Source organism: Salvia splendens, chromosome 2 (genome assembly GCF_004379255.2).
Source record: "Salvia splendens isolate huo1 chromosome 2, SspV2, whole genome shotgun sequence".
In the NCBI taxonomy this organism is placed as follows: domain Eukaryota; kingdom Viridiplantae; phylum Streptophyta; class Magnoliopsida; order Lamiales; family Lamiaceae; genus Salvia; species Salvia splendens.
The window spans coordinates 4,217,695-4,245,541 of NC_056033.1; the positions used below are offsets into that span (position 1 = coordinate 4,217,695).

Below are 27,847 nucleotides of genomic sequence, written 5' to 3' on the forward strand. Positions count from 1 at the left end.
ATTGATTGTTTTTCCTGCTATTACTAAAGTTCTTAAAATAATTGATCCATTGTCAAATGTATATTTTATAATTTCATTGGAATACTTAAACCTCCAAAAATAAAAGTTTACTAAATCAAAATACTATACTGGGTTATGGGTCTAACTGTTTAATTATTATCCAAGTAAACTAAAACTAGTAAAATTTGTTTATTTAAGTTGGTAAATATTTTTACTCTCTCCGTATGGAATTGTTGCACACAAGTCGTTGAATTCCCGCCGCCGCCGCCGCCCTTTTCAACCTGCGCCTATGCATCCTCTTTCCGTCTGAAACAATTTCCACCTTCTCAATGGCTTCGCAGATTGTAGAATTGGATAGAATTGCGTTAATTTATCCATCCGTCAGCTCCCTATGCTCTCACTCCGACTTTCGTCATCGGCCAACCCTTCGGAGATTTGCCGCCCAATCGAATTTCCAGAAAATTAAGCTCAACTTAGATGTAAGCGGTAGTGGCGTTCAAGGGCTTTCTAGAATTCCTAGGGGCGTTCTAGTCAATCAACGCCGGCGGGTAATACCGAGAGTGGCTAGCGCAGAGCTGCCGGAGCGAATCGACGGCGGTGAATTAGCTGATGAGGTAAGCTTTGAACGTACAAATATGGCCAAGAACTGTTTTTTTAGTATGTTTAACATTTTGCTAAATCCTTCATGAATCTTATATGGCTACTAGTATTTTATTTTTTCCTCTTTGGGGTTCTGAATTGAATTGGGTATGGATGTAACTGGGGGAATTTAACAAAAATACGCTGTTATGGAAAAGAAAATGAAAGATGAATTCCAACTCTGTTTGGTTGAAACCTTGAAATGGAAACCGTCTCTCTAGTTGACATGAGACGACGTTGTTATTTAGCATGATTATACAAAAATCTTTATAGAAGAGAGAGAGAAGTTGGAAAAAATGTTGAGCTTTGGAAAAGGATGAGCATGTGAAAGATTTATACCATTGCACCTGGTTCTTGTAATATCATGGGTGTTCTAATTATTTGAATTTTGTGGATCACACTGATGGCTTAAACCTTAAAGTTAAGTGACTGAAGTTCAAATTTTGGTAATGCTTGACAAACGATGATTGATGGGTGATTATATTCAAAACAATATGTCATCAAGGGTGTAAAAGAGCTACGGAAGCTGCATTATAGACTTAAAGTTGAAACCTATGATGTGCCGTCTAATTCTAGTGGGGGGACTTCAAATTGTCCTCGCAACTATTTCCCCATAAGCACTTTGTCTCATAAACTTATTTTTGGTGAGCACTTTGTCCCTAAAACTATTTTCCCCCAAATTGATTTTTCCCTCAATTCCTGAGCTCTAGACCTATAATCGAAGATAGTTGTGGGGCAACGTGGACTTTATCCCATTCTAGAAAATATATTTTTTACATTGACCATATCTGATACAGACTGTACTTTTTTATTGATATTTTCTCTGTTATGATCTCTTTGCTAGTAATTTGTAACTTAGTATCATCTTAACTGGACCACCGTTATGTTTTAGGAAGTTCAAAGTGGCAATCAATCATTGGGGAAGGGCAATTTAGATGAGGAACAGAGGGAAAAAACAAGTCAGTTAAGGAAAAGGATTATATTTGGACTGGGCATTGGAGTTTTAGTTGGTGGAGTAGTATTAGCTGGAGAGTGGGTTTTCACAGTGGCCCTTTCCGCAGCAGTGTTTGCTGGTTCCAGGGAGTACTTTGAACTGGTAAGAAGTCGCGGTATTGCTTCTGGAATGACTCCTCCGCCTCGATTTGTTTCACGAGCTTGTTCTGTTATCTGTTGTGTTATGCCTCTGCTCACACTGTAAGAGTTTTTTTGCTAACTTCGTTGTTATGCTAATTTTTTTTAGCCATGCACATGGATCTTAGCTTTCAACTTCTTGTAAATGAAAATAGATCGATTTGTTTTGATTATGTGCTGTTACCCTATTAGCATTTGTTTTATTCATCGCTGAAAAATGACATTTTACAAAGACAGCTTTGTTCCTACATAAGGGTTATTGGTATTGCATGTTTGTAACTATAAAGCCTCCAAGAGACTATTGCAACTTTCCCATGGAAGTAGGGAAGATTTTTCCTTATTGAGGACAAGGAAATTAATGATTTAATTAGAAAAAATTAGTTTAAAATACTTATCAATATTGATTTGGTGTTCATTAATAGTAATTGCATGTTAAAAGTGCTTGCCTCTCAGATTTGGTAGTCCGAGAAGAATTTGGGTTGCAGTATTTTTTAGATTGATTCATTAGTTGACTATTATGAATGTTTGTTTGTTTAGATACTGTGGGCATATTGATGTATCTGTGACATCTGCGGCCTTCTTTGTTGCTACGGCGCTTCTTCTGCAGAGGGGAAATCCTCGTTTTTCTCAACTTAGTAGTACCATGTTTGGACTTTTCTATTGTGGCTATCTTCCTTGTTTCTGGGTTAAGCTACGTTGTGGTTTAGCAGTTCCTGCATTGAATACGAGTAAGGCAGTTTTCTATTTGTCTTTTGATTCGGCAATCGTAAAAGAACATTGGATCATATGCAAACTGTCAACATATGGATTTGTGGTAGGAACGTGATTAATATCTTAGTCTTGCCTGTACTCTACTGGAATTCAATGCATCTATGCATGAAGTTGGCCATATATTATATACTGTATTTTCTCAATCTTTATGTTGTGCACTTTATCATCTATGGATATTTCTTTAAGTTGTATCTTAGTAGACACCTAGATTCAGTGGAGGGACTGGGATGTCTACTTGGTAAGGAAGCTGGGCAATGCAGGGTGACAGATTTATTTGGGTACAGCAAAGCATAAGAATTTGCATATATTTTCTTTGTAGGCACTGACCAAGTGGATTATGCAGTTCCCTGAAGATTAGGAAGGCAAGGCATTCTGAGTTGTAGGTCCCATAGTGATAGTGAGATTTCATTTGCGATGGTTTTTGGTTCTTGAGATTAACCTATATTGTCTTCTGACCACAGAATGTACCAAAATTTAGTTACCCTTTCATCTGTGTATGCGAAAACCATTTAGGTTGTTCAGTTTATGCATTCAGATTAATATGTCTGGATGTTGTCAGATCATGGGGGATTGATTAGAGACTTTAATATAGTGTTTTTGGGCTATTAAAATTTAAAAGTTTAAACTGAATATCGAGCTGACGATAGAATTTGATTTTCTAAAAGATCTTGCCTAGCTCCCCTGCACAGTTACTACATATGCCACTACACTTTCACTAATCTCCAATGTTAGATGCTTCATTTGACCCAAAATATTTCTTGAAAATAGCTAGTGAATGACTTCCCATAATCTCAAGCATTTGAAATTCTCTCCTTTTTTTGGGATCTCTGATCTTATATCATTTTAGTTTATACAACTTTTGATGTTATGGGGCAAAATATGATGGCAATGCTATTAGAACTCTACAAGATTGCACTGGCTTGACATACGGCTAGAACAAATATTTTGAACTGTGTGTATGTTTGGCAGGATTTGCATCATCTTGGCCTCTTCTTCTTGGTGGCAACACTATGTGGACAGTAGGTCTTGTGGCCACCTTGATCTCACTTAGCAGTATTATTGCAGCAGATACATTTGCATTTATTGGTGGCAAGGTACTTTCTTTTTTCCCCGAACTAGTTTTCTCATTTATTCTCCTCCTAAAAGTTTTTTCTTGCTAAGATATAGTCTTAAAGATCTTGAGGAATTTTGTGCAGGCCTTTGGCCGGACACCACTTACTGCAGTCAGTCCGAAAAAGACATGGGAGGGAGCTATTGTTGGATTAGGTGGCTGTATTGCGACTTCTGTTTTATTGGCCAAGGTCTTTTGCTGGCCTACTTCTACACTGAGGTACTTGGTTTATTTTCATGTTTCAACGCCAATGTTATCAAATAGCTGATATGGCGGTGCCATGGCGCTATGGCATGGCGTTCGGTGGTGGAAACGCCATAGCACCACCATATCCAACATTTGACAACATTGCGTGTGTACTGCATTTAGGAATAGGGCATTATGCAAGAAACATGGTGGTTAGAGTGGTATATTATGCTTTATTAATTGTTTAAAGTGTTTTAGATGTTATATTTTTAATATTTTTTAATTTTTGAATTATATATAAATATATAAGTATTATTTTATTTATTTAATTTTTGACCGCCATATCCGCCATACTAATACGCCATACGCCATATCCCTTTGGCGGTTTTTAGGCAAACCGCCATAAGCCGCCATACGAGATTGATAACATTGTTCAACGCTGAAGTTTAACATTTTCATCTTTGCTCCTGCAAACCTTCTACTTTGGAGTCCTTCCTGGTCCATTATATGATCCAGCAAATTTATGATGTCTAAACTCAAAAGAATACCATCATAGGAATTCTCCTTTCGAATAGTTAACTGATACTTCTCTTTATTTTCAGTGCTGTAGCTTTTGGGTTTCTGAACTTCTTTGGATCCCTTTTTGGTGATCTTACCGAGTCCATGATCAAGCGAGATGCAGGTGTCAAGGATTCTGGATCTCTCATACCGGGACATGGTAAGGCACAAGTATTTTGTTTGTTTTTCATTGTTGCTTGTGTCTGTCTTGCCTTACTTTGGGTAATTTGTGATGTTGCTCATAGCTGACCATCTTTGGACCACCTAAAAGTTGCCAGAAATAATCTCACGATCGCCAAAGATGAAAATTCACTACCTGTACTCTAGTTTATGTTGCAATGAATTGCACTAAATCTAACAGATTTTTCGTATCCGTTCTCCGTTTCTTGTACTCTGGATGACTTTAGGTTGTCTATGGATGCATGTTACAACTAGCTATGCCTGAGCTAATCAGCTCCTGGTATCATTTTTATTTAACGGTGCATGAGATGGTGTCTGGCTGTGCAATTAGAAGCTGTTCAACATGTTCTAGTCCGTCATCTCCATTACATATCTACAATCTGATTGTAGCCATTATTAGTTTAGAGAATCAGATGATCGAGTTTGGTAGCAGCAGAGCAAACCGTTGACGACAATTGTGTCTATACACTTTGCTCGTCTGACAGTCTGTTTTGTGTAAGCAGGAGGGATACTGGATCGGGTCGACAGCTACATTTTCACAGGAGCACTTGCTCACTCTTTCGTGAAAACATTTCTACCGCTCTATGGAATTTGATCGGGTGAATAATGTGCAAGTCGGTTATATCGAGATGCCGAATGTGCTCAACTTCATAATGGAGCTATCAAAGCAAGAAAGGGGACAAACCATCAGGTGCTTCCAGTATTCAAGTATGATTTCCTTCCAAAATAATTAATTTAACATAAAATAGATCATTACATGCCCCAAAACTAGGGTTTCTTCCAAAATGATAATTGACAAGTAGTTTCATAGTGTATTATTCTTCATTTGGAGTTTCAAATAAACTGAAAATCTTGAGCTGCACATGAGTTTGAGTTTGAGTTTGGCAGGGGGAAATCATTTTCAACCCTTGAATCATTATTAGTTGCTATCTACTACAGTTGATATTGATGTATAGCTAAAAACATGTTAACCTATGCCTGTCTAGAGAGGGATTGGCCATACTTGAAAGCTTTTCTACAGCTATTATTAGCAACATGAATCATAATTGGTTTCTTTACTTTAGGGAAAAAAAGTGGCATTTGTCAACTTGTTATCTATATCTAGTGAACAAAAGGCTATAAAAAGAATATGAGATGAAACATTTAAGAATTAAGCCAAATATATCTCAGAACACTAGATGGCAGTTCTTCCCAAACATAGTTTTGCCAAAATTGCCTCTTCCTTTCAACCACTCTTAAAACAATATGCACTGTCTTATTAATCTTTACCCACAAAATGTTTGTTCTTTATTTTATTTTAATATGCTGAACAGCTCATTTTTCAATCAAGTGCTCAGTAGGATAAGAACTAAGAAAATGAGTGATACTAAAAGAAGTAGGAGTGTAATATTTGCTTCAACTTTGTAACCTCAACTAGTAAGTAAGAAGATATTTTGCAATCAGACAAGTTGGATGAATAATGTGATCTTGATATATATCATCATAGATAATTACAATATACATTGGGTCTGCAACATTTACCAATTTCTTGGCCTACTGATAAACCAAGACCTATACTCCCATCTCAAGTGGAGAATCCACTTCTCAAGACAAAAATGTCTAGTTTTTAGTAAACGAACAAGTCCCACTATTTCATGCCTTGAGAGTTTCAAACTACTAAAGCAAAGCAGAGACAGCCACTATTGTATGTTTGTTTGTCACACACAATGCATGTTTCTGGGTTTGACCTTGATGATACATACAATACATGTGTACATTAATGAGAAGTCATCACAAAGTTGTTGGGGGATAGCAAATAGAGAAAGCAAGAGCACCATGCAAATGGGAGGAGAAATCCATGCAAAGAAGCTGTAGAAAATAAAGGTGGAGTAAAAAAGAAGAGTGATAGAGTCTTGAGATAGAAGAGATAAAGATGGAAATGTTGCATAGTTATCAAGGACCCTACCACAACTTACTTTTGGACAAATAGGAGTGCCTACTTTTGGGTTTTGGTATATAACCAAACAAAATATATGTGGGAAAGAAGGAATGCGTTGGTTTAAAGCATACTACTATGGTGGAAAAACTAAGGATTGGCGAGGGAGAGAGAGTAAAAACGATGCAAAAGAGTTAAAAGTAGAGAAAACCAAGGTTTGATGTAAAAGAGTAAAAAGTAATTAAATAAATCAAGCGTTTGTATTTACAATCGAACATAATCCGAAAATAAATACTAAAAGTTAGATGCACACGTCAAAGCATTATTCAATGGAGATGAGATTTAAGATTGAATGAGAGATAATCTTTTCTTGATGACAACCCTAAATTTGACATACATATCAATACCATACCTCATACACATCCTTTTCTTTTCACTTTACCTTTTTCCTTACTTTTCTCTCCTTTTTCCCTTTGCTTTGAATAGCTTCACCCTATTTTATTTTACTTTTATCTTCAGTGTTAATAGTATAGTTTTAGTTCTCAAGTTTGAATTTCATAAAAATTACTCCACTTTGTATATTGAGTCTATTAGTCTATTTTCTCAAGTGTAATCTACCATTTCAAGTTTGACGCATCAATGATATTAATTCCATTAAAACTTGAATTAACAAACTATTTTGCAGACTTTTACCATGTAAATAATTTATTACATATACATATTCTTTTATGTGGATTTTTTAAAAAGAATTTCTCGCATAAACGTGTGGAATTCTAATTTAAATATATAAAGTGGCGCATGATTGAAAACCGAATTGACTAATCATAATATTTATTTCTGGATTAAACAGATCGAGAATATTACTAGCATAAATTATTATCGTATAATGGTAAAAGAGAATCACGAAACATTATAATTCTTGTTTAACCGATAAATCAAATTAACACATAGTTAAACAACACGTCACAAAGAAATTGTACCATACATTACATTTTTTTAATCGGTATGATATCAAATGATTTTTTTCGATTTGAATTGAGTGTTATTAAGTTGAATGATGCGTGTGTATCATGACTCATATGTTCACAAAATCAGATTTTGGGTTTTAACTCATACTAATATAAGAAAACTGAATTTTATAATTAGGGTTTCGATTAGTGACCTCATCAAACATATCTAGTCGTGTAATAATTAATAAATTATCTACACACATATAAAAGCATATAGTAAGGGCTTGTTTATTATGTCACATTCTTGTTGTGAATCCGCGAATATTCTCCTTCTTATTAATTATCGCATTGTACGCATAAAATTATTTAATTTCCCTAGCATTTGAACCTAGTTAAAATTCATTTTTGAATTTAATAAATTAAACAGAGATTCAATAATATAAAAAAAAATCCAATATAGATCCTCCATTCATACAATCTAATTTATGCATGAACGACACAAAAGCTGGAAAAAATGTGATGATGTCTAAAATGTTTTTTCATACAATTAAAAAGCCCAAATCCCTCACTCCTAGGAGAGGCTTATGAGTGACAAAAGTGGCACTTCAAATTCCAAAATGAAAAGTTAGCATATCATTCTACTTTTCATCAAAGTGTGTTTTATTTTTGTATATTTTCCACTTTCTTTTTTCTGTAAAATCTGCAAGAAAAAGTGTTTTGCTTTTTGGTGCGATTTTATACATCTAAATTAGGGTTATATTTGTCGACTTTTCTCTGTTTTTGTCGTCTCCTTTTAGAATCCCTACTTTCAAATTTTATTGCCTACATGTTGCATGGGCGGTTTCTTAATGTTGTTTTTTTGGCTATGTGCCAAAGCCCTCATCTCGTTGTGTCCTTCTTTTTAGACGGGCACAACAATTAATGAAGGAAAAACTTTAGACTTAAAAAAAACATCTCATTCTATCCCGTTTTAGAAAGATTGTAATGTCATATTTTTTTGGCAATTGAACAATGAAGCGTGACTCAATTAGTTCGATATTTTATCATCCACTAATAGATTAAGATTTGAGTCTATTACGAGAGTAAATAGCAAATTAACCATTATTGATATTTATTAAAGCTAGTTTGATGAGGAAATGCCTATCATTTTCAGCTGGCTGCATGCATTTTAGATCATTCCCCACCACTCTTTATTTTGGTGTGGAAGTTATTAGAATTTTTATAAATATTAAATAGTGGTCCACTCTTTAATTACCACGAGGGACCAACTTTGGACTTTGAAAAGCTTTACAATCGCCATCAACATATAATGCTAAATGTCCATGTTATTTTTATTTTTATTATTGTTTAGATAAGTACATTGACGTAAATCTGAATTTGTTTTATATATAATTATCTATATGAACAATTATTGGACGTAGCATATATATATCCGACATATAACTAACAAATTTTAATAGTTTAAATACCTAAAAGTTCATTTAACCTTATTATATATTCGACTAATTTTTAATGTTGAAACACAAATGTTCGTATTTGTAATATATAAACATCAGAATAGGTACAAGCAAATCAAACTTACTTTTCAATCAAATACATTTAGACTAACTATCTTCTCACAATTCTTTTTGAAAAACACACATCTAGACCAACAATATTTTTTCTATATTCACAGCCGTTACTTCATTAGTACTATATTTATCACCAAGTAATCCAATTAATTGCTTTGAAGTAGTATTGGTTTCACAAGTTGGCAAGGATAAAGGATGTCATCATCATTTCATGGTCATATAATTCGAGTTGGATTGCATATAAATATGAAAATTCATAAATTCCCACCATTTGAACTGCTTTTTGCGGCGCACCCTCAACCTGAAATTTGTGTGGTCAAAATGTTTAACACACCATCACATTCTATAGAGTAGCTAAGAGCATCCACAATAGTTTCCAAGTGTACGGACTAGCGGTTAGGGCGTGGGGACGTCCATCCATAACAACGGACTAACATGACGGACGTCCAGAAGTAGGACGAGCGCTCATCCACGCCCTAACCGCTAGTCCGTGCGTTAGTCCGCTATTGCGCGGACATGACACGGACTAACCGAACTTTTTAATTTTTTTTATTTATAGTCAATATTTGCAACTCATTGCACTTCATTTTTTTTAATATTTGATAAACACCAACAATTAAAATGAATTAATCGTATTTGTCAATTTGTTTTGTTGGCTCGGGCGTCGGCTAGTCCTAGTGCTAGGCTATTATTGTATTGTGGTTAGTCCTAGTGACGTGGCAGGATGTATTTTTATCAATCCTAGTGCTAGGCTATCGGTTAGTCCACCCTATTATGGATGCTCTAACACCATAAAATTTGGTCAAATTTTTATAACTTTAGAATCTTAAATGACAAATAACGAAATTGCATTTTTTCGTGACTGTTTATCTCGTAAAGTTAAAATTTAAAAATGATGTGACAAAATTAAAGAAAGATGATAAGGCAACCACAAATAACGGCGTGATGATTAACACTTAACTTTTATTTTTCATGTATTTATTTATTTTATGTGTTAATCAAAACGATTTTATTTTATTTAAAATAAGGTTGTTTTATTTTACTCCTAATCTATAATTTTGCCACATCAATTTTGATTTTGACTATATGATACTATAAAGAAAAATTAAAAAATTGAGGCATTAATTAATACTAGGTGATAGAATTTTTTAAATGATAGTCCAACCTTTACAAGTAGTTGTATCAAAAGACATGTTTCATTTTTACTTTTTTAGTTTTTGTATATTGATCAACTTGTATACCTTATTCCTACTCTATAAACAAATTGCTGCGTGTATGTCTAGAAAACAATATTCAACTTTGACAATATATGGAATATATATTTATTACTACAATATAGGATTTTTTTATGACAAGTTACTTTAAGCAAGTCAAAGTACAGTGTATCTGTTACGTATTTAAATCAAAATTAACTAATATAACTATGACAATCTTAGATTCTCCATATCAAGATTTGTTAGAAATAGATACGGTAGTTAATGTTAAGTATTGTTTTCTTTATTTGTCAAAATAAACATAATATAAAGGGGGAGAACCCATAAATCGTTAGGTAGGGATATATATTTGCAATGCTATTTTTTCAAAAGGAATCAAACTTAAAATAAGCCTGGGAAGAAAATTAACATAAAAAAATATTTGACTTCTATAGTTCTACGAGAATATACTAATAGTTTGTTGTCAACTAGGTACATTAAATTCAAGTTTTTAAACAAAAGTTTCTAGAAATAGTGACCCGGTTTATATATTATCCTTGTCTCCTACAACTATTGAATAACATTTTAGTGTAACTAGTAGTGTTAATTAAGTGGTCATAATCATTGAACATATACATTTATATATCCTGCTACCAATATTCTCCTTGTGAAGATTTAGAATGTTTAAATATATGAATTTGTTGAGGCGATTTTGAATGTCTATTTCCATAAGTGGGGTTATGAGTTAATGAACAAATTGATTTAAATTACTAGTACTACATAAACAAGAAAATAGTAGCAAACATGCGTCAAAACATAGTCATCATACTTTAAAGATTGATAAAGTCTTATGAATTCTTACCACAACTTAAATAGACATTTGGGGTTTTGACTAAATCATTTTTATTGAGTTGACATCCGTGAACTTGCTTGAAGGTCGTCTTTTCCTCCTTTGCTACATAACCACATCATGATATCAAAGTTCAAACTATAAGACATGTTTTTTTTTGTGAATTTGCCAATTTAAACAAATAATTTGAAATATTAAATGGCATGTAATTTTATAAACAAACAAATTGGAAAAGGGGAAAGGAAATAATTTGAGATTAAGATCAAACGAGTGGGACAAGTAGTAGTAGTTATCATCAAAATCATTTAATGTGGTCACTTGCAAGATAATAGGTACAAATCAAATTATTAAACTCAAAAACCAAATCATTGGCCCCTAATGACCTCCCATAAATATTATATTAGTCCAAAAGACGCAATCAAAACTCACAAGTCCAGTCCAAACCACACAATTAAATAATTAACGAACACTTTCAAATATTAATCATCCAAAATAAAAGGGTGCTAATTATTGAAACCGCGTAAAGCACGCAGCCCTTTACCATCATCACAACCATTCTTTAAATGAAATATGATATCATATCTCTCACACTCCACAAACAGTCACACACACACAAAAAAGGGAGACTTTGCGTGCGTGAGTTGGTCAAGCAGTAGAGAAGTAATGTCTGAAGCCAAAGGTCTCGATTCAAATTCTCCCGTAATCTTTTAATTTATATTTATTTACCAAACAGAAAAGAGAGAGAGAGGGGACGTGTGTTGATCTAATGAAAGTGAGGTTAATGCCCGACACTATAGATCTCAATCGGGTTCGAGTACAATGTGATGTAACCTTTACATTTCTATTCATTTGCCTATAAAAAAAGGAGGAACAATGTCATACGTCAAATATCTCATGTTCGAGTCCCCTATAACGCGACCTTTAAATTTCTGTGCATTTTTTTTAGTAAAAAAAAGGGTAGGGGCTCAACATGGCCGAAATCGTATTAAAATGAAGGTTAGGTTATGCCTAATTAAAGCATATGGTGGGATAAAAAACACTAGTAACACCGATTAAAGTAATGTTGGTGAGGGTCTAAATAGTACAAGTCCCATGTGAATTGATTAAGACAGGGATTAGGCTTGACAGCAGCAAGTTCGATGGGGACTAAAATATGACATGCAAAGTAACGTGATGAACAAAAACATAATACAAACAATTAAGTAAAACAAAAACTCAATACTATCATTATAGTAATTGAAAGGGACACCCCAATCACAGACATGTACCTAAATAGAATTTTCAGACCAACATCCTATTTTGCTGAGAGCCATACAACACCCCAATTCTTGATACACAACAAAAGAGGAATTAAACACAAAGTTCTATGTTCAACTTGATGAAATTACTCTATAAAATCACAAAATTTATTAATATAGGTACATGAAGACATCCATAATCAAAAGCACGGATAACATCAAAATGATCACCATAACAATCCCTAAAATAATCACAAACCCACAGCCACAATCAAAGAATGAGATAAAAAAAGGGTTAAATTCATTTGATTTTTTCATATTTTTTTCTTCCCATTCCTGGTTTAGGAATACAAACACAATAAATCTGCCTTGGAGCAGAAAAGCAAGGCAGCACCAAGAGAGTAGTAAGAACATACAACATCGAATACGATTAACTATACTAGAAAATCCAGTGCTAAAATGTGTCTAATTCATTTGAAAGTTGGAAACAAATCTGCCCGAATCATTGAAGAAACTCAGGCATGATGAATATTCATAGATTTTCTTAGGCAGCAGTTGAGTTTGTGAAATTTCATAGCACCGCACCTTCTAGAAGAATTCCACTTGCTCTAGCATCTCCAAGCTGTAGCAGAGACCAGTTCCTTCCTTTGCCAGCATAGAACGAGAGAAGACTGCCTCTTCTCAACGTGAAAACCTCGAACTGGAGTCCTCTTTATCACACACTCACCTTGTGATTCCGTGAAGTTGCTAAACGTTATTGGGGAGAACCCTGAAGACAAAAAGAGAGACCTCCAATGCTGCGTCTTCTCAGGTGAGCGAAGACGGCTCATCAAAATCTTCTCTATGGCAGGTTGGAGCAAGAACCTCTCAATCTTCTGCAGGGCGTCCATATTCACATTGACGGCATCAAGAGACTCGAGCAGGTTAGAGTAAGACTGGAGGGCGTGGACTACATGGTTGGCGAACGGAAGATCAGTCCTATCACACCCTCTGTCAATAGAAACAACAATCTTTGGTGAGAGCTGCTTGATAAAGCGCATGATTAGTGGCACCGAGAACTGGTGATTGGCAAGAGAGCAGACAGGGAGATTTACTGCAACCGCCTCGTTCTCTTGCGCGTGGAAAGGCGAAGACCAAGAAGCAGAACTCAAGGAATCAATGCTAATAGCCTCAAACTCGAATGTGATGTTAATCTCGCTAGCAAACTGGATGAGATTCTCTCGTGTGAGGCTGAGCTCGAGCTGATCATGGGTGGAAGTAGAAGCAAGGGCAGTAATTTTGAAGGAGGGGGCGCCTCCGCCACGAAGTGCAAGCTCCTGCATAAGAGAAGCCCACTGGCCGCCATAGCCAATGTCGAAATCAACAATATGAATCCTATCAAAGCCTTGGAGCTCTTCAAGAATGGCTTGATTGCAGGTAAAGTTGGCAAATTGGACAAGAGGGGAGATCTCAGAAAAAGATTTGTAAGCACCAATCTTGAAAACGAGGCTAAAAGGCGTGGAGGAAGAGTTGTTGACATTAGTTTGGAGGAGCATTTGCAAAGCCTCCTTGCAATAAAAGGCAGCCCGATGGAAAGGCTTACCAATGGGGGAGAGCTGGTGATTGAGCCGCGCCAATATCCCTTGCGCGAGTGCTGGATTTCCTGTCTGGACAAGCTCTGCAGCCTTGAAGAGCTGGTCGACTATGGCCTGCTGCTGCCCTAATTCCTCCATTTTGGGCTTCTGCTGCTGCAGGTGATGAGGAAACTGCCCGGTGTCCGTAAACGGCCTTCTGGAGATCGGGGCACCTGGCTCGTCAGCGGGCCATCCGGGGCTGTGGCGCTTGGCCTGAGGAGGCCCGAAGAGGCTCTGCTCTTGCTGTTGATTGAACGACGGCGGGAAGAAGGAGGGCTGGTGCTGGTGGTTGAAAATGGGAGGTCTCATTTCTGCAGAGGAATCAAATGCAGCCGGATGATGAAGAGTTACTGCCCCGAGACTGTTAGGAACTGAAGATGAATGCATCAAATTTGGGGGAAATTTGAAATTAGGGTTAGAAGAGATAGGATTGGGAACCAAACCAATCTTCTCAACACTGGATCTGTTGGTATTAGGGTAAATTGGGAGCGAGGGCATGAAGCTGCTTCCCCCAAATTGGTCCCCGCCGAACCCTTGATCCACTACACCGAATCCGCCACCGAAATCGAACTCCGCGGCGCCAATTTGGAGAGACTTTGCAGGATCGTCCACATCACCCATGACCCAGCGGAGGAAGGCCTGCTCCTGGCTGGGCGAAACAGCCGCAGACTCCGACAGCACGCTCTCCCAATCCTCCATAGAAACTTTATCCGGGTTGCCGCCGCCTCCGATCTCCAGCGACGGCGGAACGGGGAGGAGGTCGGAGTCAGTCGCTCCTCCGGCATTGGAGCTGGTTGCAGTGGTGGGGTCTTGCTGCCATTTCGAGTCAGAAACAGCCGCCACGCCTGCCGTGTCGGTGGAAGCAGCAGCAGCACCACCTCCTCCGCCGAGAGATGAAGACAGAGTCGAAGAGGATGTAACTCTGGCAGAATGCAGCACAGATGTAGGCTCGGCGAAGCTGAAACAACCTTTATTGACGAAATCTGTGTTTTTCAGTGAAAAATCAAAGTCGAACACCCCCTTCCCCTGAAAAGCAAAGGGCAAGGGCATCCCCTTCATCTAAGTCTAAACAGCCCAAATTCCAGGCTACAGAGTGTGAGCACGCTTCGAGAAATGCAGAAATCGAGAATGCATACATGCATGAATGTGAATGCATATACTGGGAGAGAGCAGAGAGCAATGAATCCTGCTAAATCTTAGAAAATCAGAAAAGGTGAAAGGTAGAGAAGGAAAATGGTGGGCTGGGTTTGTATGTTGGAGAAACGGATGAATTGTTGTTGGGGTTTGATCTTCTCTCGTCTAGTCGTTGAAGGAGCAGTAATCTGTCTGCCTTCTGTTTTCTGCCATGGATGCGTGCAACATAAAAAAGTAGTCAAGTGCCCCCCCTTCATTCATCATCTCTCTTCTCTCTTCTCTCTTCTCTCTTCTTGCTTGTGGAGTATTGTTTTCTTCTCTTTTTATTTCTCCTTTTTTTTTCCTTTTTCTGTAGTATTTTGTTTCTTCAGCCTTTTTGTGGATAATATATGTGGCTTGAGTTGCTATCTTTACAGGTAGGGTTTCCATCCCTCGCCAACCCACGCGCGCACACCTTGAGTCTTTTCCACTTGCGTCATCTTCAAACTTCAAATACTCCTTTCATTGTACTTACAGCAAATCTCATTTTTAGCATAAAACACTTTCTCAATCATACTATAAACTCAAATTCAATTTTACATTTTTCTATAAAACAGCATCAAACATGAGTATATGCTATAACTATTGCAAAAATTCATGTAACCTATATTTAAAAATAGTGTAAAATTTAAACTTGGTGTAAATAGTTTAAGTAAAATTACTTTTTAATGTAATATATAATCAAAAATGAATTTGAGTTAGTATAAATGAGTCGAGGTGACGTTACACACGTTACTTTTTTGACATGTAATTTTATGAAGTCGTATTTTATTAATTAATTAAGTTGAGAAAAAAAAAGTGTGATGTTTATTTGTCACTTCAAATAAAACATTCTAAAAAAAGAAACGGGTCATTTTTAGTAGGACGTAAAGAGTATTAAATCACCTTATCCGAAATCAAAAGATACTATCTTATCTCTATTTAAAATAGAAATTTAAAACACAACTAATATTGTTATGTAATTTATTATTTACACTATTTGTAATGGTACTGCAAAACCCAAAATGAAGTGAGAATTTAGTTTATTTTATTTGCATTTTTATCGAAAAACATAAACATCTATAGATCAAATACAAATTAAGGATAATTTGGATTGTGGATCAAAATATATATTTTGTAGAATAGTAGTATTTGATTATATAATGATTTTTCAGATCATTATCCATATATTATCTTTCCTTATCTTCACCTAATCCACATTATAACTAGAAATGTAAGTCATTTTGATTTGCCTAAGACCATGTTCAATGGTACACTAAAACCTAAAATGAGATAGGTAATCAGCTTCAATAGTACTTCAAAACCAATCTCATTTTTAGTTTTTGGGAAAAAAATACTTATCTTTAGGTTTACACTAAACTCAAACCCAAAAGTTTATCAAATTTTGTGAGTAAAAAAAGCATAATATAGAGAATATTATTTTAAGTTTGAGTTTAGTATTAATGATTGAAATAAAATCATATTTGATGGGATATTTACACTAAAATGAGTTTGAGTTTAGTGTAAATGGCTGAAGATGCTCCAAGTCATATTACAACCAAATAAAGTTTGTTGGACGGTCATTACTTTATGACTTAATGATTATAGTTTGAGAGACGAGAGATAATGCTTCGAATTTTTATGATATGCACGAAACAAGCAAGACTTAATTTTGGTGGTATTTGATGTAAATCAAATAGTTCGATTTTCCTGTATGGTTTCATGAGTTTAATATGTTTGTAACCTCACAACTAATGTAATTCCTTTCATAGATCACAATTTGATATAGAAATGGAGATGAGATGAAGTCATAGATAATAAATGAGCCAAAAACAAGAATAACGATGTTTTGTGAGTTTAATATGCTTTTAAGATCATGATTATTGTAATTCCTTTGGTAGAACACGATTTGACATAGAAATAGATATGAGTTGAATTCATAGACAATATATGAGCCAAAAGCAAGAAATCACAAAGTACACGATCTTTGGAGGTGCAAACGAAGCACATTGCCTGCATATCTTAGTCTTTTGGAGCTATAAACATTAGCGTCAACAACATATTATGTACTAAAACATAATAAACTATTCTTGTGAAATGGTGTGATTGAGAGCCTATGGTTTTGATTTTATTAGTGCAATGTACAACAGAATGAGTAGCTAGTTTTTCTTTATGGCTTGTGACGAGAACTAGTAGTATATGGTTAGTCTAATATACATTGCTTTGCAACGTCATCATTGCTTTTCATGTCTGATTAGTCTACCTAGATTTTTCGGCGAGCACGTATAATTGATTTCGCTCAAACCATCAATTATGAAAAGTCTTAAATATAATCAAGCATTCAAGCTTCATAACATTTATGACTTGAGTTTTAACTTTGACGTATGTAAAATAATCCGAATATCAACCAGAATTCATAATATTATTACCAATAGCCTTGCAACATACTATTTACTTTAGTAGGTAGATTAAATAATCATCTGTCGAATCGACCTCCGATTAGTATAATCAAAATTGTAATCTTGCATTATTAATTCTATAGACATTGATTAAATTAATTGTATTTGTTTTGTAATTGAAAATAGTTTATGATTACACATCAGATATAGTATTATGTGAGCTATAATCTGAGCCATTGGCCCAATAACCCAAAGCATAGTAAGCCTACAATGTTTGGGCCCTAACCAGGCATTGATAATTTAATTTTATAATTCGAAAGGTTAAAATAACGAACGATCTCAAATTATTTAATATCTAGAAAACAATATGCAACTTAAACAATATATGGAAAATATTTATCATAGTGTATGATTTTATTTATGACAAGTTACTTTTAGTAAGTCAATGTGCAGTGCATCTTTTAAATATTTAAATCGAAATCAATGATTTGTAGAAGTAGAACTCTTAGATTCTCCATATCAAGATTTGTAGTATTAAATAGATACGGTTGTTAATGATAACTTGAGTATATTTTTTGTTTTCCAAAATAAAGTTAATATCAGGGGGAAGAACCCATATAGCGTTAGGTTGGGATTTAGTATGATTTATGTTTGCATTGCTAATATTTTCTAAAGGAATCCAACTTAAAATAAGCTTGGAAATAAAATATTTGACTTATATATTCCAGTAGTATTACTTTGTGTCAACTAGGTATACTTAACTTCAGTTGTTTAAAAAAAAGTTTCTAGAAATAGTGACCCGGTTTATATAGTATTATCCTACAGGCTACAAAAATTGGCAAATTTTTTATTATCCATTTTCGAGTGATTAGTGTATTAACACATATATTAACATTATCCATGTGAAGATTAATAATGGATTAATATAAGTATGTTGGGGCGATGTATGTATGATGTATCTATTAACTTACCTTAAAATGACCACTCAAATAAAACAAAGCAATAAGTGATGTATTTCCATAAGTGGGGTTATGAGTTGATGAACAAATAGATGTAAAATGAACGCTACAATCATTAAAATATCATACTTAGTAAATTATAGATGAGCTTTATATCTAAATAAACAGATTTACCCCAACTATTCTTGATATGAAACATGAGATCAATTAAGAGAAAGAGAGAGAGAAGAGAGAGGAGAAGAGAGAGAGAGAGAGGATAGAGAGAGAGTAGAGAGAGAGAGGAGAGATAGAGAGAGAGATAAGGAGGAAGAGAGAGAAAGAGGAGAGAGAGAGAGAGAGAGAGAGAGAGAGAGAGAGAGAGAGAGGAGAGAGGAGGAGGGAGAGAGAGAGATGAGAGAGAGAGGGGAGAGAGAGAGAGAGAGAGAAAGAGAAGAGAGGAGAGATAGAGAGAGACGAGAGCGAGAGAGATAGAGGAGAGAGAGAGAGAGAGAGAGAGTAGAAGAGAGAGCGCGAGAGATGAGCGAGAGAGATAGAGAGCGAGAGAGAGCGATGCGAGGGAGAGCGAGGCGAGAGAGATAGAGAGAGAGAGAGAATGCGATCGTCTATATATCGTAGACTTATCTCTATAGCCTCCTCTCTCTCGCTATCTCTCTCTCTCTTATATCTCGTACTTCTCTCTTCTCTCTCTCTCTCTCTCTCTCTCTCTCTCTCTCTTCTCTCTCTCTCTCTCTCTCTCACAAACACACACACACACACAAGAGAGAGAGAGAGGGGACACACCACGGCCTAGACCTTATAAAAATGATGGTTAGGTCTAATTAAAGAAAGAGGGATTGAAAATAACATTGGATTAAAGTAATGTGGATGAAGGTCCAATAATACAAGTCCCATGTGAGTTGACTAGCCTTGACAGCAGCAAGTTGGATGGGGAATTAAATATGAAAATGTTGGCATGCAAAGAAACAAGATGGACAATGAGAGCAAATAAAACATAACAGAAACAATTATAGAGATTCATTCCATTTAGGGCAGGTAATTCGGTCGGTTTGATTAGAACCGAACCAAAAACACGGTTAACCGAGCCCAAGCCTAACCGAGACTGAAGCACCGGAACCGAAACCGAATTGGCCTCGGTTCGGTTCGGATAAAAAAAAAATTATGTAGTTTCCAGGTATTGATCCTTGGACGTTGCACATGAAAAATTCCCACCTTGGCCACCACTTGCGCTGCATTGCGGTTTTAGTGTTTAATCGGTTCTTTAATTTAATAATCGGCTAAACCGATCGGTTCTCGGTCCCGAGAACCGATCAAGACATGCAGAATTTGGAACCAAATATAATCGATAACCCAATGGGGCGGTTCTCGGTTAACCGAGAACCGAGGTGATCGGTTCGGTCATCGGTTAACCGACCAACCGATGACCGAATTACCAGCCCTAATTCCATTGATTCAAATAATGCACTCATTGTAATTGAAAGGGACATCCCAATCATAGAGATTCATTCCATTGATTCAAATATTGCATTAAGTAAGAATGCACACAGACCAAACAGCAGTAACTTAAATGCTTAATAAACAACATTCATTATTTTTCACAACTAGGACAACAATAGTTGTCTGGTTTCTAGGTAGTTTTACATGTAAGAGAGTAACATTGATCAGATTCATATCACCAAAATGCAGCTTATCCATCTAAATCACCTCATAAATCATGTAGCATAAAGCTGCTTCTAAAATATAAACGAGTAAACAATTCTCATTTTCCAGTAGTTAAGATGCAAAGCAAGATTGATTCACAAGTCACAACCATATCTTGACGCACAACAAAGAGGAATTACACCAATTAAGTGTAACAAAATTTAGAATCTAGGTATATGAATATCTTCGATTCTCCATGATCAAAAGCATAGATAAATCCAACCTGAATTCTTTAGGACAAGAAGGAATTATACCAAGTGATGATTATGAATATGATTATGATCATGCTCTTTAAACTAACCAATATCGATGCTCACCATAACAATCCCTCAACAAAGAATGAGTTAAAAGGGTTAAATTCTTTTGTAGTTTTCATTATGTTCCCCCTTCCCATTCCTGGTTTTTGCAACAGTGCCAATGTACGGTTACAAACACAATTAATCCGACTTGGAGCAGAAAAGCAAGGCAGCACCAAGAGAACAGTAAGTAAGATCCACCATTAACATACGACATTGAATAATATTAAATATATTAGACCATCCAGTACTAACATGCGGCTAGTTCATCCGAAAGTTGGAAACAATCTGCCCGAGTCAGCGAGATAATTAGGAGAAGAAACTCAGGCATGATGAATATTCATTAAATTTTAAAGTAGTAGTTGAGTTTGTGAAATATCATAGCACCTTCTAGAAGAATTCCACATGCTTCAGCATCTCCAAGCCGTAGCTGAGATCAGTTCCTTCCTTTGCCAGCATAGAACGAGAGAAGACTGCCTCTTCTCAACCTGAAAACCTCGAACTGGAGTCCTCTTAATCACACACTCAGCTTGTGATTCCGTGAAGTTGCTAAAGGTTGTTGGGGAGAACCCGGAAGACAAAAAGAGAGACCTCCAATGCTGCGTCTTCTCAGGTGAGCGAAGACGGCTCATCACAATCTTCTCAATGGCCGGTTGGAGCAAGAACCTCTCAATCTTCTGCAGGGCGTCCATATTCACATTTGCAGCATCAAGAGACTCAAGCAGGTTTGAGTAAGACTGGAGAGCATGGACAATGTGGTGGGCAAACGGAAGATCAGTCCTATCACACCCTCTGTCAACAGATACCACAATCCTCGGTGCGAGCTGGTTGACAAAGCGCATGATCAATGGCACAGAGAACTGGTGAATGGCAAGAGAGCCAACAGGGAGATTCACTGCAACCGCCTCGTTCTCTTGCACGTGGAAAGGCGAAGACCAAGAAGCAGAATTCAAGGAATCAATACTAATAGCCTCAAACTCGAATGCAATGTTAATCTCGCTAGCAAACTGGATGAGATTCTCTCGTGTGAGGCTGAGCTCGAGCTGATCATGGGTGGAAGTAGAAGCAAGGGCAGTAATTTTGAAGGAGGGGGCGCCCCCGCCACGAAGTGCAAGCTCCTGCATAAGAGAAGCCCACTGGCCGCCATAGCCAATGTCGAAATCAACAATATGAATCCTATCAAAGCCTTGGAGAGCTTCAAGAATGGCTTGATTGCAGGTAAAGTTGGCAAATTGGACAAGAGGGGAGATCTCAGAGAAAGATTTGTAAGCACCAATCTTGCAAACGAGGCTAAAAGGCGTGGAAGAAGAGTTGTTGACATTAGTTTGGAGGAGCATTTGCAAAGCCTCCTTGCAATAAAAGGCAGCCCTATTGAAAGGCTTACCAATGGGGGAGAGCTGGTGATTGAGCCGCGCCAATATCCCTTGCGCGAGTGCTGGATTTCCAGTTTGGACCAGCTCTGCAGCCTTGAACAGCTGGTCGACTACGGCCTGCTGCTGCTGGAGCCCTAATTCCTCCATTTTGGGCTTCTGCTGCTGCAGGTAATGAGGAAACTGCCCGGTGTCCGTAAACGGCCCTCTCGAGATCTGGGCGCCGGGCTCGTCAGCGGGACATCCGGGGTTGTGGCGCTTGGCCTGAGGACGCCCGAAGAGGCTATGCTCTTGCTGTTGAGTGAACGGTAGCGGGAAGAAGTTGGCCTGGTGCTGATTGAAAATGGGAGGTTTCATTTCTGCAGTCGGATGATGGAGCGTTGTTGCACCGAGATTGTTTGAAACCGAAGATGAATGCATCAAATTTGGGGGAAATTTGATATTAGGGTTTGAAGAGATAGGATTGGGAGCCAAACCAATCTTCTCAGCGCTGGATCTGTTGGTATTTGGGAAAATTGGGAGCGAGGGCATGAAGCTGGTTCCCCCAAATTGGTCCCCGCCGAACCCTTGATCCACCACACCAAAGCCGCCGCCGGTGAAATAGAAATCTGCGGCGGCGCCACCGCCAAATTGGACGAACTTACTGAGATTCCCCATTGCAGGATCGTCCACATCAGCCATGACATAGCGGAGGAAGGCCTGTTCCTGGGTGGGAGACTCCGACAGCACGCCCTCCCAGTCCTCCATGGGGTTGCCTCGGATCTCTAGAGACGGCAGAACGGGGAGGAGGTCGGAGTCAGTTGCATTGGAGCTGGTGGCAGTGGTGGAGTCTTGGTGCCATTTAGTGTCCGAAACAGCCGCCACGCCGGCCGTGTCGGTAGAAGCAGCAGCACCACCACCTCCGCCGAGAGATGAAGACAGAGTTGAAGAGGAAGTAGGCTTGCTCCGAATTCTCCCAGAATCCAGCACAGATGTAGGCTCGCTCAGGAAACTACCTTTTTTGACGAAATCAGTTATGAAATCTCTGTTCTTGACTACAAAATCCAAGTCGAACACCCCCTTCCCCTCAAATTCAAAGGGTAAGGGCATCCCCTTCATTTAGATAACCGAATCCCCAAATCCCACAGGCAATAATCAAAGTCTACAATCTAGATTACGCTTCCAAAAATGCAGAGAATTCGTGAATATATACATGCATGTATGTATGTATGTATATACTCGGAGGCGGAGAGGGAGAAAAATGGTGGGTTTGTATTGTTGGAGAAATGGAGGGTGTGGATGAATTTTCGTTCTCTCGTCTAGTCGATGAAGGAGCAGTACTCTGTCTGCCTTCTGTTTTCTGCCATGGCTTGTCTAGTTATCTTTCTTCCTAGGGTTTCTCTCCCACGCGCCTAAACCATCACCATTCTCCACTTGCGCCATGCTACAGTTTAATCACTCTGTCTTAAACTACTTCTTTATAATATCACTCTATACTTGACCCTCCCCAATCATACTCCAAAAATAAGTTTTGATATAGAAATCTTCTCCAATCATACATCAAACTCAAATCCATTTTTGATATTTTTTTTAAATAACATCAAATATGGTGTTACTATAAAAATTTTGTGAGACAAAACGCAAAAATGGTGTAAATTTTGAATTTGGAGTTAAACTACTTTTTGGTGTTACGTATAATCAAAAATGGATTTGAGTTTAATGTAAATGGTTGGAGATGGTCTTATCTCTCATACTCATACTATTTGCATATGCTATACAATACTTAGGGCATCAGCAGTGGGGCGCCCTAAGGCCCGCCCTATGCACCGCCACGTCAGCATTTTATCCTCCTACAGTTTCACCTACAGTGTGGCGCCCTATAAGCCGCCCTAAGGGGCGCCCTAAGCATTTTCTTTTATTTGAATATTTAAATAAATACAAAAATTGGGAAAAACCTTTATTTCATTTATAAAATTAATACATTACAATACGAATTAAAAAAAATTATGCAAACTCAGCGACGACGGTTACGGGCCCTCCGAGGAACTCCGGTCGTCGTCGTGGTTCATTTTGGTTTGTGAGAGATGGAGAAATATTAGAGATGTGAAAAATGTTCGTATGAAAAATAGAATGAGAAACGATGTTTAATAAATAGACAAAATTCAGGAAAAAAAAAACAAAACAAAAACGAGTTACATCGTCCGCGTCGCCCACAGTGGGCGGACGATGCCATATCGTCCGCGCTTCCTCCGCGGATTATCTGTCGGGCGAGGACGACACATCGTCCATCGTCAGCGCATCCACAGTGGCAGACGATGGCGTGCCCGAGGCATCGAACGACCTATCGTCCGCGCCCACTGTGGGTGCCCTTATAATTCTTTCAAATTAGAATCACTAATTCGAAACGCCATCACTAATCACCCAATATGCAACTAAAAATCGTCAAAACCACACCAAATAATTATCTTAAATCAATCATAATTTTACGATTTATGATTATGGCAGATTAAAATTGTGATAAAAGTCTAATATAACTGAGATGCAAAGCATAATTAAATTAATACTAGTAGTAGTAGTATTAGTTTAGTAAATAATGTACCAAAAATTAGTAGGAGTAGAATATGATTAGAAGGAGTGGTGTTAAAGAGCTTGCTTAGAGCGTGGAGGAGGGATTTAGAGCATCCACTACACGTCCCGCGCACGGCTCGCGTTCTGTCCCGGAGGGACGGTTCCGCCGCGGGACGCGTTGCAACGTTCGTCCCGTCCCCAGCCCGTCCCGTAGCCCGTATCCGCGAGACAAGGGACACGCCGGCCCGTCACGCGCCCGGGCAACGTGGCGCGCCCCCGATGCATGCGTGACGCCCACTCGCTGGCCCGCGAGTGGGCGTCGTCACGGATGACGCAATAATTCATTTTTTAAAAAAAATCATTTTTTTTAATTCGAATTTTAATAAAAAAAATTATTTTTCAAACGGTAATGTTACCGTTAATTTTTTATTTTCTTTTTTTTTAATTATGTCTTTTTTTTCTTTGGGGAAAACTTTGACGGAGAAGATTAAATTATGTCATTTTTATTTTTTTAGAATTTTAATTATGTCTTTTTTTCTTTTTTTTTTAAGTTAAGTTGTAATGTTGTTTTAATTTTAATGAATTGTGGTTGTTTAAATTTAATTGGGTTGTAAAAAAAATAAAAAATGAAATTGAATGAATAGTAATTAAGGGACGGAGCGTTGCAGGTTCCGTCCCTTAGTTAAGGGATTGAGAAAAAAGAACAGTGAGCCCTCAAATAATGATCAAATAGTAGTTAAGGGAATATTTAAGGGACGGTATAGAGACAACGTCCTGGACGTGGTCTTAGTGCTCTCCTAGTCCTACTATAGTATTAATTCCGGAAATACTCCTCCTCGGTCACCCCAACCCACATTGACATGTTCTCGTCCAACACGACTGACCATCTTACATTTCATCAAGGATTCAAAATCGTCGTATTCAAAGCCACCTTCACCGACTTCTCTCACTAGATCCAGTAGCTAGGTGTTGTTTTATCCCGGAATTGCCCCTCTCTCGGTTGCCACTCTGGGGCATTCCGGTCTTTTCGTCAAAGCAACTTCTGCTGTCGAAACTGCGTCTCACGACACGAGATAATGAATGAAAAAGGCCATTGTTTTTTCCCTGAGCTCAATTTTGAATATATCGAGGACCAAATTGACGGTTGAGATCTCGCATGACGATGATCTCGGTTAAGGGCTTGTTTGGTCGTGGATTATTAAATAGTACTAGTAGCGGTTAAAAGGATGGGGGTAAATAAGTAAGAAAAAAGTTACTCCGTATATTGTCAAAAATAAAAGTGGGATATTTTTCCTCTTTTTTTGTGTGCGAGTAAAAGCAGGAATTGACAAGGAAAACAAATGGTAAAGGTTGTGGCTGGTGGTCTTTGGGGGCTTTTTCGTCATTTCAGCTATGGTTGCTTGTGATTTCATGCTTTGTCAAGGATGTAAATGTCAGTTCACGGTGTATAAAAATAATACTCCACAGTTTAAATAAAGAATAAATTGCTGAAAAAAGCCTTGAAATTTAGCTATATTTTCGTTCATCCCATCACTTGAATAATCATTTATAAAAATAATGAATTGTAATAGTATTTTTTTCACTTTTTCTCATGACATTAATATTCTATTTGTAATACGCCATTGATTTAAGGAATACGTGCTAAATTGACAATATGGTTTAATTATTTGCTAAGTATATAGAAAAAAACTATAAAATTCGTTAGTGCATACATACTCTAGAATGATTCCGGATTCCAAACTAAATAGTCTTTTCATATCCATTAGTATTAATGGGAGTATTTCTTTTGAGCATGATGATTAAGAGTAGTATAAATATTTAAAAAGTTAAAGTGGAGTGAAATTGAAAATACTAATAATAAAATAAGAGAGATAAATGTAATGTATTTTGTCTAAAAAGGAAATGATCCAATATTAATTGAACATCCCAAAAAAGAATATGATGTTACACTAATGAACAAGAGGGAGTACAATTTTCCAAATAAGATCTCGTAGAAAATTGAGAATAATATTTAAAATTTACAATTTTTACGTTCGATTTTTACATTTTAAAGACGAATTATCTGATTTAACCAAAATCAAGTTTTTTTTCCGAGAATTCACCCTTAAATAAATTGTTTGAGTAAACGACGATTATTCTTTATGCTTTAGATGCATATGGTTTGTATAATTGAGCAAATCGCTTCTTTTTTGCACGCGTTTTATAAAAATGATACTCCTATAAAATATGTAGTTAAAGTAGAGAATGTAAAGTAAGTAAGAGAATAATGTAGAGAAAAGTCTTCACTGTATTATTCGTTCTTTTACTTTATATTCTCTTCACTTTAACAAAATTTTTTTAAACGAGTGCAAAATTGAAAAGCTTCGCATACGGCTATACCACGGTCGGATGAGACATTGGTTAGATGAAAATATTCTTTTTGAAAATCAAATAAGATTTTATTTTATGAAAATAAGATTCTTTAATATCGGATGCATAATAGTTTTCGCTAATTAAAAAAGCATTTTGTTGTATTAAAATTTTTTATTTTATTTTTGAAAAAACTTACTTGATTTTATGCAATTACAGTCATATTTATTAAAAACAGACAACTTTATTTAAATTAAAGTTCTTGATATCTCTTACTATAGACCGAAAGTTTAGTTTGATTCCATTTTTTTTTTATTTTAATGCCCAATTTATATCATAAACTTAATTATTAATTGAAGATATATACTACCACTCTTTGATTATATCTAGCCTTGATAATTTGTTATATTGATATTAACAAAATTGCATTTATATAGCTAGATTTATATGGTGCATGCATATATGAGAAAACTAGATTTATAGGTGTATATTTATATGCATATACAGAGAATTGTTTTGTGATAGATTTGAGGACTTTGTGAGCGCCTATATTCAGATTCGGCCACTTTTACTTATTTTTAGCTGTTTTCGCTAGTTTTCTCTCCATTCTCTTTTTCTAAGTATATATATTTTGTAACCATTGTTACACGTTTTCTTCCATCTCTTTAGTTTGAAGTTTTTTTTTACAAAAGTTCATATTTCAATTGACCCAAAAATAATATAAAAGCATTATTAATTGGTGATGAGTTTTTTTATCTTCCATCTTTATCTTAACTACCACTATTTTAAGACATATTTGATACGTTTGTATCTCCTTCATTCACAATTTTTTAAAATGTAAAAGGAAATTAATGGTGAAAAAAAATAGAATGTGAGTCTCATACTCACCCTATCCCTTAAAATAGAAACCTCATTTTTAATTTGTTCCATAAAAATAGAAACTTTCTATTTTAAGAAATATATTCTCTCTAAAAATATGAGACTCATTTTTCACTAACACACTTTCTTTTTACCTAATTCTTACTTTACCAATTTTATATTAAAATTTATGTCGTATGGATGGATTACATTAATTTTATAATAAAATATATGTGAAACTAAATTAATATTTTAACTAGACTCTTGATGTAGGACACGCTACCATAAAAATTGGGACTCTAAGTTGGACAAA

At 36.5% G+C, this 27,847-nt stretch overlaps 3 protein-coding genes across 3 annotated transcripts; 1 reads left to right on the forward strand and 2 right to left on the reverse strand.

The window, feature by feature from the left end:
• The first annotated feature begins 212 nt into the window (after positions 1-212).
• Positions 213-5,492, forward strand: LOC121784442 (phosphatidate cytidylyltransferase 4, chloroplastic-like). Its single transcript, XM_042182580.1, has 7 exons — positions 213-614; positions 1,532-1,833; positions 2,308-2,498; positions 3,511-3,635; positions 3,738-3,871; positions 4,441-4,556; positions 5,080-5,492. Exons 1-7 carry the CDS (start codon positions 330-332, stop codon positions 5,169-5,171), a joined length of 1,245 nt encoding a protein of 414 aa, XP_042038514.1. The 5' UTR covers positions 213-329; the 3' UTR covers positions 5,172-5,492.
• Positions 5,493-12,572: 7,080 nt separating this feature from the next.
• LOC121784453 (scarecrow-like protein 6) lies at positions 12,573-15,389 on the reverse strand. Its single transcript, XM_042182592.1, has 2 exons — positions 14,350-15,389; positions 12,573-14,217 (listed from the first exon to the last, which is right to left on the reverse strand). The coding sequence occupies exons 1-2, from the start codon at positions 14,963-14,965 to the stop codon at positions 12,902-12,904; spliced, it is 1,932 nt and encodes a 643-aa protein (XP_042038526.1). The 5' UTR covers positions 14,966-15,389; the 3' UTR covers positions 12,573-12,901.
• A 5,208-nt stretch (positions 15,390-20,597) lies between these two features.
• Positions 20,598-23,187, reverse strand: LOC121784461 (scarecrow-like protein 6). The gene has a single exon (XM_042182598.1). It carries the CDS (start codon positions 22,876-22,878, stop codon positions 20,821-20,823), a length of 2,058 nt encoding a protein of 685 aa, XP_042038532.1. The 5' UTR covers positions 22,879-23,187; the 3' UTR covers positions 20,598-20,820.
• Positions 23,188-27,847: the final 4,660 nt, after the last annotated feature.